Source organism: Triticum dicoccoides, chromosome 3A (assembly GCF_002162155.2).
Source record: "Triticum dicoccoides isolate Atlit2015 ecotype Zavitan chromosome 3A, WEW_v2.0, whole genome shotgun sequence".
Classification (NCBI taxonomy): domain Eukaryota; kingdom Viridiplantae; phylum Streptophyta; class Magnoliopsida; order Poales; family Poaceae; genus Triticum; species Triticum dicoccoides.
Genome location: NC_041384.1, coordinates 646599933 through 646613460, shown reverse-complemented (window position 1 = coordinate 646613460; position 13528 = coordinate 646599933). Strand labels below are relative to the sequence as shown.

Below are 13528 nucleotides of genomic sequence, written 5' to 3'. Positions count from 1 at the left end.
CCCTAACACCATGATTTGCATGTAATTTTCTATGAACATTGGCAAAATTAGTACTAATTTGCTGCTAAAAATCTATTTTTCAACACTTTGGCCCTCCCCAGCCTGCTTTAGTAGCACTTGGCCTCCCTGATACATATTTTCTGGCTCCGCCACTGACGCAAGGCAGGGGATCGGCCCCCCGTGTTTTCAGAGGAGGGCGACGCAGGGGTTACTTCGTCGGCTCCAAAGAACATTCATCCTAGTTCCATATATTTTTGTCCCCTTTTTTCTGCTTATTAATTTTGTCACAATTGCAGGCTGGAATTAGACCATAGCTCGAAAGAGACACCGGTAGCTTTCCTACTCGGTTCTGACTACCACCATTCCCCGACAGCGACGGTTAGCACTCCCGCTCCCCAACGGCAGTTTAAAAACACGCGCCAAAAAGGCTCCATCCATCCCATGCTTCCTTCCCGCGCTAACTTTAACAACTTCCTTGGCCTCCTCCGGGAAGCAAGGCCTTCCGTCCACTCCACCCTTCCCCCACCTCCCGTCTTCTCATCCCATCTCCTCCTCTCCTCCTCCACTTCTTCCCTCCTCATTCTGCGCCCCACCCCAGCCCACCACCGCCGAAGCTCTCTCCATCTCCGCGGGGCTCTCCGGCGCACCCCCTCGTGCCTCGGGGACCCCAATCCGCCGCCGACACCACGATCGATCCATCCATCCATCACACCTGCCTAGATCTCCCGGACGCACCTGCTCGTGACTCTCGCCTGAGCAGCTAGCTTGATGGAGGAGGAGCTGAGCCAGATGGAGCCCAGCACCAAGGTGACGCTGCAGCGGCAGGCGTCGTCGGGGTCCCTGACGCAGGGCCCGTCGGGGGAGCTCCGGCGGCAGACGTCGCTGGAGTCGTCCCCCCGCTCGGGGCGCGGCGGGAACCGGCACCTGTTCGGGCGGCAGTCGTCCATGGACCCCAACCGGCGGCGCGGCCGGAGCCAGAGCCCCGTGGGCTCCCAGGCCGACCAGGACCTCGCCGTGCCGGACAACCTCGATTCCACCATGCAGCTGCTCTTCCTCGCCTGCCAGGGCGACGCGCCCGGCGTCGAGGCGCTGCTCCACGGCGGCGTCGACGTCAACAGCATCAACCTCGACGGCCGCACCGCGCTGCACGTCGCTGCCTGCGAGGGCCAGCGCGAGGTCGTCAGCGTGCTGCTCGACTGGCAGGCCAACATCGACGCCCGCGACCGATGGGGCAGCACGGTCAGTCATCATCCACCATTCGACCCACGTAATTTTTTTCATTTCATTGGCATCAGATGATCGATGTCTCACTGGTTTCTCTGATCATGTATATGCAGGCGGTGGCCGATTCCAAGTGTTACGGCCACATGGACATCTACGATCTTCTGAAATCTCATGGTGGAAAGGCCCCGGTATATATCTGTCTTTCCATCACATCAACTGTCTCTTTGATTTGTATGATCGATGGATTCATGGTTCATGTGCTGGTCTCTGTCTTTGAACGTCTGTAATTTGCAGAGAAACAGGAGGACGCCGATGATGGTGTCGAACCCCGGGGAGATACCGGAGTACGAGTTGAACCCCGGCGAGCTCCAGTTCCGGAAAGGGGACGAAGTGCTCAAGGTAGTGCAATTTGATTTCTTTCCATTTTCTTTTTAGATAACAGAAATATCATGAAGCTAGTGAAAAAATAAGAGGGGAAATTAACGGTGTGCGCGTCGAACAGGGCACGTACCAAGTTGCAAAATGGAACGGAACCAAGGTCTCCGTTAAAATAGTCGACAGAGAAACCTACTCCGATCAGGAAGCCATGTGAGATGCAGATCCCAATCCTCAATTCTTCACCCTAAAGAGCCCAACCAATTTATTTATCTGACAATCATGTTTTTTTTCATTTGTTACAGAAACTCTTTCAGGCATGAGCTGACGGTATTCGAGAAGGTCCGGCACCCGAATGTCGTCCAGTTCATCGGAGCCGTCACGCAGAACATACCCATGATGATTGTTTCTGAATACCATGCAAATGTATTAAGAATCTCAAAATTAGACTGTTACTTAAGCCATTATCTAGCTTACATACCTATATCCTTGGATGGACTAAGTCATGCAGTTATTCTGAAACACAGGCTGATTTAGGAAGCCTTATTCAGAGGAAAGGAAGGCTGAATGGCCACAAGGTGCTGAGATATGCCCTTGACATTGCCAGGTATATCTACTGATCCCAAGAGAAGATCAATCTTTGAAAACCGAAACATGTGTCATATTGTTCTTCATTCGACAAAAGACGAGGCTCCATGCCGAAATGTGCATCAGTGCTAATGATCTTATTTGTCTTCGCTGCGGCTGACTCTGGATGTTCAGGGGCATGACTTATCTGCATCAGTGCAAGCCAGACCCCATCATCCACTGCGACCTAAAGCCAAAGTAAGATGAGGAAATGAAGCAACCTGGTCTTTTGTCTGTTCTCTTGCTTGCATTTGCTTGGAAGCGTAAATACGCCGCGCATATTCTGTTAATGCAACAAAATAAATTTGTCATGGTTGTGCCGTACTTTACTATTTGAATCTTGGTAAGGTGCCAGAAATATCTTCCTGGATAATGGAGGCCTAATGAAGGTCGGAGGGTTCGGGCTGATGAGGCTGTCCAAGATGGCTCCTGACAAGGTGAAACTGATGAACCACGAGGCCATCGTCGACACCTTCAGTAAGCCCACTCTCAGCAACAAAATATAAACGAGGATCATTTCGCTGACAAACTCAATCGCGCTCTTCTGTAACCTAGGTTACTACACTGCGCCTGAGATGCACAGAAACGAGGTGTTTGACATGAGCGTCGACGCGTACGCATTCGGCTTCATCCTTTACGAGGTCAGTACAGCTTTCTGTTCCATGTGCGGTTACTCTGCGATGTGCACAAAGCAGAGCAGAGAACATTACCGGCTGGGTTTCAGACTTGATAACTTAATCGTCCCTATGATCTCTTTTGGTCTGACTGGATGTGATCGTCAGATGGTTGAAGGACTGCCCAACATGGAATCCACAACCGTCATAGCCCGATGCGAGGGGATGCGGCCGTCGCTGAAGAACAAGCTCAAGGGGTACCCTTCAGACTTCAAAGGGTGAGTTATCTTGTGAATATGAAAACACCTTTTAAGTTCACTAGACCAGAACCAGCACCACAATGAGCCAGAAACCCCTGTTCTTCTACCCTGGGTGCATGCAAAAATGCGATGCAGGCTGATCGAGGAGTGCTGGGAGACGCACCCGATGGCGCGGCCGACCTTCTCGGAGATGATCGTCCGGCTGGACAAGATCTACGCGCACTGCATGAAGCACGGGGCCTGGAAGGAGTCGCTCAAGATCTGGTCAGTATCCCGGCGACTTGAGCGTTTCAGGCTCAACATCCGAAAAAGGACGGTATTACTACTGTCCGGTTATCTGAACACTGAATGATTTTGCTCTCTGCGTTTTGTCCGGCAGGAAATGACACGGGCAGGTCTCTGTGTACGTACGTAGGCGAACGCGTACCACGTCCCTGTGTACGTACGTCGCTTCTTCTCTGGGTACTGATGGAGCTGGAGGATCGCCGTATCCACGTCCCTGTCATACATACTGTAAAAGATATCTGAGAGATGACACAACATGTATACAGTATACGGTCTTTTTTTAATTTTTGCTGCTGTACTGTCGAACAAAGAGTCTGAATACAACAATGATGCTCTACCGTAGAAGCTAGGATATATCATGATGTATGTTTATGCTGTCACTGTCTTGAGAAATATGGCTTTCGTTATCATGTGACTGGCGTGACTAATTGCTACCCATGGTTGGGTTGTTTGTGTGATTTTTTGCCATGTGATGTTTGGTGACTCGAATCCGTCACATGTAGGTTGTGAACTTTGAACCGATCACCGAAAAACTGTTCCCACGTATTTTGAATGGGAGAATAGTTGTATGTTTTCCACTTACAAAACATGGGATAGGCTGGACCAAAACCTCATAGCTTGCGAGCTTAACGAGCGCTCGATAATTCGGCCTGTTAAGCTCATAGCTCGCTTCTTAATGAACAAAGTCAATCATCGATTTCAGCTTGTTAAGCTCGATAGTAACAACACATTACATATTTTTGTCTTATATGACACAATTTTCATAGCACCTCAGCCCATTTATTTAATATATAATCTACATAGGAGGCAACAAACTAGTGCATTTCTTTTTGTAGTCACCATCTTCCTTCTTAAAAACCACACATATACACTCATCTTGTAGACCGTAACACATCGGAATCTATTAATAAGCGCTCACGAGCTTAACGAGCCTCAAACGAACCGAGCTGAGGAGGGTTTTCTGCTTGTTAAGCTTAACGAGCTTAATGAGCCGAGTCTTGGAGCATCTCCAGCCGTTGGCACCCCCAAAAACATCATCGAACCAAAAAAGTTGGTGTCTTGGGGGTCATCCGGCGAAATCCGGCGAAATAAAGAGGGCATCTTTCCAGTCACACCCCACCCCAAGCAAAAGTTTGTGAGGAGAATGATTAAGTGGGCCAAGAAAAAAGACATGTGGTGAGACATGATTCGCCGGAACTTGTGCCGGCGCCCCCAAGAGACCCCCAGCGCGCCGGGTTTCACATGGGTTTGCCGGCGCTATTTTGACGTCCTAGGGGATGTTGGGGGCGTGGATGGGCCGTTTTTCGGTGAAAAGTGCCGTCCGAGTCTAAAACCGAGCCTAAAAAGGTGTCCTGGGGACGTTCTGGGGAGGCTAGTGGAGATGCTCTTAACGAACACGAGCTTAACGAGCCAATCAGCTTATTAGTCCACCCCTATTCCTAATGAGTATCAAGCCCGTAATGAGGGGGTTTTAGGAGGTAAGTGTAATTTTCACGGAAAAGTTCAAAACGAATCTTAAACTTGTAAACGAAAGCTAAATCAAATCCTTAACTTCCAATTCCTAAAATCAGCACACCAAACTTTCTGATCCCGGACTATTTTGAACCTTGAAAGTGTTTAGCTGGTATTTGCTGACGTGCTAAGTCACATCGGGCTGGCCCATTAGCGCAGTCGCTTGCGAGCCTGGTCTGTTCTATTTATTCATTTTCTTTGTTTTTCATTGGTTTTTTGGCTTTCCTTTTCCCTTTGTTGTACTTTACCTTTTCACTGGTTTTTCTTTCTTCATCATACATTTTATTTTCTGTTGTGTCTTTCTTGATTTTATTTGTAGTTTTTTCTTTTTGTTTATTTGCCGGTTTTAATCGGTTTTATTATTTACAACTGTTTAAAAAATCAGACGATTTATCGCTAATCGGTGGGTAAACAATAAGATTATGCCATACCTTTTTTATTTATCGTTTGGACTAATTTATCGCTTTGACAAGCGATTTATCAGGGTTATATCGATAAATCATGCCCATTTTCTAGCACTATGTGTGCAAGAACTATGTTTATTTGTCTTTTGCAGACCTTGTTATGTAACATGAACATCTGTTTTGTTTGTAATTGTACAAGGATTCAAAGACAAAGAATAAACCTAACACTTTTGTCCAATTTTTTTGTTGAATATAGCATATTTTAGTGCTGAAAACCTGAGATTTGTAAAAAAATGGCCGATTAATAGTCAACCGATAAAATCGATTAATCGTCCAATTTCCAATTAATCTCTAATCCCAAGTCGACCGTGACGCTGGCGATAAGCGATATCCTCAATATTGTTATTTACACATGTCTATTTTTCCTCAATGCACAATGTACATTTTTAATGAACACATGAAACATTTTTTGATATAATTTGAGCATTTTTTAAATAAAATATGTACATTTTAAAAAAAATACATGTTTTCAACATTTTTAAATACACAGTAACATTTTACAATCTCTAAATGAGAATAAACATTTTATAAAACTACACGAACATTTGTTTTTTAAACATTTTAAAAATTGTATAACCCTTTTTTCAGTTACATGATGGTACGTGTATTCTTCTAAGGGTGACACATTTTTTACATTACGCAAAAATTATTTTTACATCCTATACCCTTTTTTGGATATCTCACAAACACATTTTGAAACTTGTGAACTTTTTTTGTATGTACGGAATATATTGTTGAATCACACATTCTCATTTTAACATTTCACATACAGTTTTTAAAACTCATGAAAAAAAATCGATGTCAAAACATTTTTGTTACTCATTTTTTAAGGTTTCAAAATTTGTCCCCATTTAAAAAAACAAAAAAATGCACTTTAAAAGTTTGTTCCCATTTTTTACAAAAAAATAGTATGTTTCAAATTGTGTTTGCCTTTTCAGAACTAACTGTGTTGAAAAAAATTATCCACTTTTAAAAAAAATATTCAGAATTAGTGTTCGCACTTTTTTGGATATTTCAAATATTGTTTACAGTTTGAAAATTTGGTTGCCCTTAAAAAATGTTTTCAATTCTCAACGCTGGGGTGTGCGGTTAAATTGTCTGGTCCTCTCATTATAGCACTAACAGCCATTGGTTCTAGTGGCTAGGGTGAGTAGTTCAACATCGCTAGGTTGCAAGTTCGATTTTTTCTCTTTTTCGGCATTTTTTACATCACATGTTACGAAAAAGAAAACAAACTTGCTTCACGGCTGGTGGACCTGCCCAGTCAAGTCGCAGTCAACAATCTCAAGATTCGACCTCCCACGTCAACACTCACTCTTTGGGAATGCTCTCAAGGTTCAAAAATAGACCGGGATTAGAGGGATTAGAGAGTTTGGCACGTAGATTTCAGGGATTGAAAGTACAAGGTTTGACTTAGCTTTTGCCTATAAGTTCATGGTTTATTTTGGATTTTTTTTCCAATTTTCACCTCAAAATGTATCTGAGTGGAGCGACAATTCTGTGAAGTGAAAATTGGTCTGATTAAGGACCTGAAATATACAATACTGGATCAATCTCTAGGCGCTTTCTCGCCTCACAAGGCATAGGTTTAGTTGGTATTGGCCTTTATTGATAATCTTTTTGACTAAATGATGTGACTAAAAGCATGCAGATACCAGGGTGACTAGTTTCGACCGTTGGGTAGGTATCGGGTGAAATTGGAGGAGATGTCACCCTAGGACTTTGCGTCAGATGCGGTTGGAGCCTGGAGGAGATGTCAATGATGGAATCCCGTTCTCCACCACATCCGAAAACGTTTTAACCGAGGAATATGGGTCTAGGCACGACATGGATGACATCAAGGGCATGTGATGATTCCAAATTTTTGATGCGATCAGAACTTCCACATCGGTGTCAAATGGACTAGTTCTTCACAACGTATCTGGTTCGCAAATTATGTATAGTAGGCCCCACTGCGTTATGAGAGATGAAATTGCCACATCTATGCCCACCCCACATTGCTTGCACTAGTTTGCTGAGATTCATATCGTATTTTATTGCCTTGGTTAATTTGGCATTAGAGCACGAAATTCCCTAATTCCCATTTGTTTGGCTATGGCACTAGTCTACACATGTAATGGGGCTACCATAAGCCAAAACACAATTTGGCAATACTATCGGGCACACACTATGGGTGCCCTAATATCTCTCCCATCACCATTATGAGTTTGTTATTGTCGGTTCCACAATGTCGTTCACATGATTGACCGACTCAAAGGGGCCCACAAAGGTTGTAGCAAGTAGCAACCACGAATCATTGATCACGTGGCACCCTAACAAGACATGAAGAACTTGTCGGATCTGAACTTCTGGACGAATGCAGGTGGACTCAATGATGGCGGTTGCGTCAGTTATAATGATGGTAGAGTGCAAATCAATATTTACTTCGATCAAAATGATCTCAATCTATGAAATTTCAACTCGAAAAATGCCTAACGGGTTTTTGTAACCCAAATATTTGGAATGTATTAAGCAAGGAAATCATTACATCTGGAACATCCAGACGCAAGACACTTCCCAAATTATTTTTAAGAATATGAAAAACACAGTAAGATAAAACTAGCCATTTGAACCAAAATTGTTCGGAAAATTCAACCATCGTTGCCACCCCGAAGGGAATATGGAGGAGGTTAGGGTAACAACGAAAGTCACCCATGTAGACTTTCGGTGAAGCGGGGCGCAAGGGTGAGCAACACGTGGTAGTGATCCTAGTTTTCTTTTCTCTTTTTGCATTGTATTGCAATTTTGGCATATTGTAGCGAGTGTATTGTAACAGCGCGGCACATGTACCGTAGAAAGCATACTGTAGCGCCCGCATTACACATATTGTAACATACATTGTAGCACCTACTACACATGTTCTATGGCACATGCATCACATGTGTGCTTCACGTACTTATCGAGTGCAACATAGGCGTGACCCACAACGAAGCACATGTTGCACTACACGTGGAGAGCAATTTTACGCTACATGAGAGCACACTACCTCCCGGAGGAGTACATGTATGTTACCCTATGTATTTTTATTTTTTTTGGAAATGGAGGCTTGCCCCCGGCCTCTGCATCAGAACGATGCATGCAGCCATCTTATTAAAGAGTCTCGAAGTAGCACAAAGTCATAAAAGTATTATAGCTCGCAAGCGGAGCAAAAAGGGAAACAAAAGTGAATGATCAATATCACAACCGGTATGACAATGTAAAGGACAAGCTCCCTAGACTCCTATCCTATTATGCGACCGCCAACCGGTTGAATATAGCACGTGCTACCATCTCCCACAGGTTGCACCCAGTAACCAAAGGCTCCCTGGAGTCCGTAGGAGTGAGTAAGGACCACCTACAGATCTATGCGGTAGCTCTGAAGATGACTTGCAAGAAAGTTAAAGTATGTTGTCTGTTAAAAATCATATCATTCCTGCAATTCCATATAGCCCATATAAGCGCACATATTCCAATCCGAATACGAGCCGTGGTAATATGATCAACCCCAGCTAACCACGTCCCAAATAGCGATTCAATGTTAACTGGAGGAGTAATGTTAAAGGCTATATAGATCGGTCTCGAAAGTAATGTTACCCTGTGGATTACATATATGTTATCTTTTATAGTACGACTACATGTATGTTAGTATCTTTTAGAGTACAAGTTACAATAAAAAAAACCATCAAAATCTATTGACATGAGATCTCAATAAAAATGGCTTGTAGTTTGAACCCTAGGTTCGCAAGATATTTTATTTTGAAATTTGAATCTCGCGGAAAAATAAAGCACACGCCCTCCCCATCCCTCCGTCCTGTGGGAAAAAAACACAGTAAAACTCCCCGATGACAACCATTTGCAAGCGGTATTCTTAAATGATGATTTCGTCTTATGAAAAGTGTTTCTTTAGAGCAAAATCGCATGGTGCGACCATGCTGTCCACCATCCCACCCTGCATGCAGCCGTGCTGTGCTGTGTTGTGCTGAACCCGGTCATCTTGCAGGTGGAACCAGGAAACGCAGGCGTCGGCGCAGTACCCAGCCGGAGGGAAGCAGCGGGTCGTCGATCCAACCCATGACCAGGACCAGGGTAAATCTTCTCCGATCTCTCCACACAGCAATCGTTTTCCCGCGTAGCATGCATGTTGCCGAGAGTGTGAAAGAAGAGCAGGCGCTGCGCGTTTTGTGCATCGGTCAAGGCGGTCAAAAGCGTGGTGGACGCACAGACGGAGCAGCAGTGTGTGGAGGTGGAGCGGGTAAAAAGGCTCGGTCTCAGTTCTTGGCAGATTGTTTCACAAAAAAAGAACATTGGCAGAGGCCAAAGGTGATATGCGCAGGAGCATTTACATATAGCAGGCGAACTTGTGGGGGCAACCAACAACGGTGCATGAGCATGGCTAACAGGAGTTTGACCAGACGAACGGGGTTTGTCTTGTTCAATGAGACCTGGTGTAGCATGGCCGGCGGGCACGGAGACAGCCACCCAAAGGCCAAGCACACGGAGGTTCACTTGCTCGACAAGAGGCTGTTGAACCCGAGATACATAAACTTGATTGGCGGGAACACCTTCATATAGCTCGGACTAAATGTACCTCTCTTTCTTCATTTAATTTTATGCCACTTCATTAAAATTGCTTAGTTGGCATGCATGATACTACCTATGATACTCTCATTACGGGCAACCTTAACAAGCTTGCGCACCGCGGCTGAACGTGTTAGGATTTGTGTGCCTGCACGGCTGCACACGAGTTAAGGCTCGCAGGCATTGCGCTTTGCTTGCCAAGATGCGCCTGCTGCGTGGAGCATGCATGCATGCTCTCTCTTGCTGCTACGATGAAAACTTGCGACGCACTGTACGCGCTGCTGATCTTCTCTCTCAACTGTGCAGCGTATCTCATATCTGCCGTGGTAATCCCGTGCCAGTCTAGGCTTTTGACCGCTGGTCCAAGCCATGCTTGCCTCCCTCGGCTGCTCCGCTCTACCCCTTTCCCTGTCATGTCAGGCCACTACTGTTTCGTGTGATACGGTTGATACGATCAAATCTCTTGTATACTCAGGCGCAGCAGCAGAGCTTTGAATACACGCGCTCGATCGGCTCCATCTACTTGCTGCCAAGAGACGAGCAATGGCGCAGGACACATTAACCCACCGTTGTGGCTTGGGCTACTATAAATCTACCCTACCGTATGCATGCTCACAGTACCCAGCAACAACGCAGATTCCCAGCTTGCCTAGGTTGAAGTTGACAGAGCGAGCGAAAGCAGAGGGAGACTCGCAGCCTCGCACCAGCAAGCTAGCTAGCTTCGCCCGCCATGGCCTTCCGCGACGCGGCCCGCAAGCCGCTCCTGTGGCTCCTCCCGGCCACGCTCATCCTGGCGACCGGCGGCGGCGAGCGCGACGCCGCCCGGCGGCGGCTCTACGCCCCCACCCTGCTGGCCGCCTGGCTGGTCCTCGGCGTCGTCACGGCGGTGCCGGCCGCCAACGGAGGGAGGATCATGCACTTCGCACGCTGGAAGAGGCTGCTGCTCCGCGGGGGGGTGCTGCTCGCCCTCGGCCTCAACGCCTTCTGCATCTTCCTCGCCCTCGACGCCGTCGCCGACATGCTCCTCGGCGAGCAGGGGCCCGTCTCCCTGGGCGTGGCTCGCGTCGTCTGCGCCCTCACCGCCGCCGCCGCCCACCTCGACTTCGGATGGGTCGCCGTCCACGGGGAGTAGAGCGCCGAGTTGTTACCTGTTAGCCGACCGGCCGGCGGAGACTGATTAGTACTTATGTGGTCGAGTGACTTAGTTGATGCGTGGTAGCAGTAGGCATTGTGCGCAAATTGTTAGGCTGTGTCTTCAAAGTTGATGTCCGGTCACTAGTAGAAAAAGGGTCTTCAGTCCCGGTTTATAAGGGCCTTTAGTCCCGGTTCTGGAACCGGGACTAAAGGGTCGGTACTAATGCCTATTCTTTTAGTCCCGGTTCAATCCAGAACCGGGACTAAAGGGCGCGGCCACGTGGAGCTCCACCTTTAGTCCCGATTGGTAACACCAACCGGGACTAAAGGAAATTTTATGACTTTTAAAAAAAAAAATTAATTTTTTTTTTTATTTTCAAATTTCTGAATTATTTTAACCTCTAGTCTGTAATCACCACCCCTCATCACTTCTCAATTTATCCTCTAATCACCCCTCATCATTTCAAATCATCTAACCTTCCGAACGGTCACCCATCCTCCCACTCCCCCAGCCTGAGCACGCTTAACTTTCGGGTTCTATTCTCCCTTGCTCCAAGTCTGCACTTGTTGTTTTCCTGACAATACTAAGATGTCAATCCTATTAACCTTTAGGAATTTTGCTTGAGCATGAAGTGACACATTTCATAGTTTTATTTTGAAACTATTGTTTTAAAAAACAATAATTATTTAGTAACACTAATATTTCTTGAATAATTAGTTTGACCAGATTTGACCAAACTTGAAATAACAGAAATAATTATTTAGTAACACTAATATTCTAGAATAATTAGTTTGACCATTGTTTGACCACAGTTTGCCCACTGTTTGAATTGTTTTCGATTTTTTTCACTCTAGATCTTAAAAGCCCCATAACTTTTTTCTATTAGGTTTTTGAGGATTTTGAAAATGTTTAACGGGGTTCCCCGTTAAATTTGGATGTAACTTTTCGAGTAGATGATTTTTCATATAAAAAACTTTTTCATCCGAGTTAGTATGCAAAAGTTATGCCCATTTTTACAAATTTCAGAGAGATTTTGCAAATAAAGTCAAAATTCACATTTGCAAATTTTCCCAACAACTAGACCACATATCACATGGGAAACTTATTTTCTTTTATTTTTTTGACATTTCCATCATTTTTTTTAAACTGTAAAGGCGATCCACGGGGGAGGGGGTAGAGTTTGAAAATGGGACCTTTAGTACCGGTTCGTAGCACGAACCGGGACTAAAGGTCCCATTTTCATTAGTCCCGGTTCGTGCCTCAAACCGGGACTAAAGGTCTAATCTTTAGTTCCGGTTTGAGGCACGAACTGGGACCAATGGTTGTGGGCCAGGAGCGAGGCCCATTGGTCCCGGTTCATCCAACCAATCGGGACCAAAAGGTCCAGATGAACCGGGACCAATGGCCCACGTGGCCCGGCCGGCCCCCTAGGCTCACGAACCGCGACCAATGCCCCCATTGGTCCCGGTTCTGGACTGACCCGGGACTAATGGGCTGACCCGGCCTGAACCAAAGCCCTGTTTTCTACTAGTGGGCCTTCCGCCGGACACAGATCAACATGCATGTGTAGTGTGGGAAGTGAGTGTTGATGTGTTTCAGCTAGTATTTTTACACTGTGTGTTTAAGCTAAGGATCTGATCATCTCGTGTTATCGTTGTTACTTTCACATTGGTTTCGGTCGAGGAATGATTTGCACCTTTTTTAGTCGATCCCATGTTTTTTTAGCGTTTCTGTGTTTTATTCGGTTCTAGTTCCAGATGGGTTCAGCCGTTTAAGTTAAGGTCTCTTCTAGTTTACAGGAATTTTAGAGGAATTTCATATGATAGAATTCCCCTGGGAAAATTACTTTCCCCTAAAGTTTAGAGGAGCAAACCGCCCAGTATCTTTAAAGAGTAAAATTTTACTCCTCTAAAACTGGATGATAGCCCATCCCGTAAAGTTAGAGGAGTAAAAAAAAGCATCAATTCTTTTAGACTAGCCGCATAAATTTCAAACAATTGCACAATACATCATCAATCATTCAAATATTTCAATATATACATGCATAACATATCAAACGTTAACAAGCATATGGTTTCATGGATCAAGATTTCAAATTTAAACATGTATAGTTCTAAAGGCATCACATCGATCAAGTTTGATTCAAAACCACCACATCATAGGAAGTTTGTTTGTCGCGGATCGAGCCCAACCAAACACATGAATGAACTCAAACTCTATCCTCGCCAAAGAGATCACCACCACCACAGGAGTTGCCGGGGTGGTGGACTGGACAAGAGATTTTGTCCCGAACCTTTTTTTGGGTGCGCACGACAGTGGTTTCTGGCGGCGATGCGCCGACCGGGTGGCGGACGGGTCTTGGTTGCCCATTTTCCAGCCGAAGTGGGGGTCATCGGTGGCGACGAAAACGGCAGAAATGGTGGTCGCACGGGTGGG

At 45.6% G+C, this 13528-nt stretch overlaps 1 protein-coding gene across 1 annotated transcript; it reads left to right on the top strand.

The window, feature by feature from the left end:
• Nucleotides 1-476: 476 nt before the first annotated feature.
• Nucleotides 477-3813, top strand: LOC119272489 (integrin-linked protein kinase 1-like). Its single transcript, XM_037553966.1, has 12 exons — nucleotides 477-1239; nucleotides 1338-1412; nucleotides 1519-1623; nucleotides 1727-1812; nucleotides 1905-2025; nucleotides 2127-2206; nucleotides 2362-2424; nucleotides 2582-2703; nucleotides 2782-2867; nucleotides 3009-3118; nucleotides 3236-3364; nucleotides 3480-3813. Exons 1-12 carry the CDS (start codon nucleotides 769-771, stop codon nucleotides 3484-3486), a joined length of 1455 nt encoding a protein of 484 aa, XP_037409863.1. The 5' UTR covers nucleotides 477-768; the 3' UTR covers nucleotides 3487-3813.
• The last annotated feature ends 9715 nt before the right edge of the window (nucleotides 3814-13528 follow it).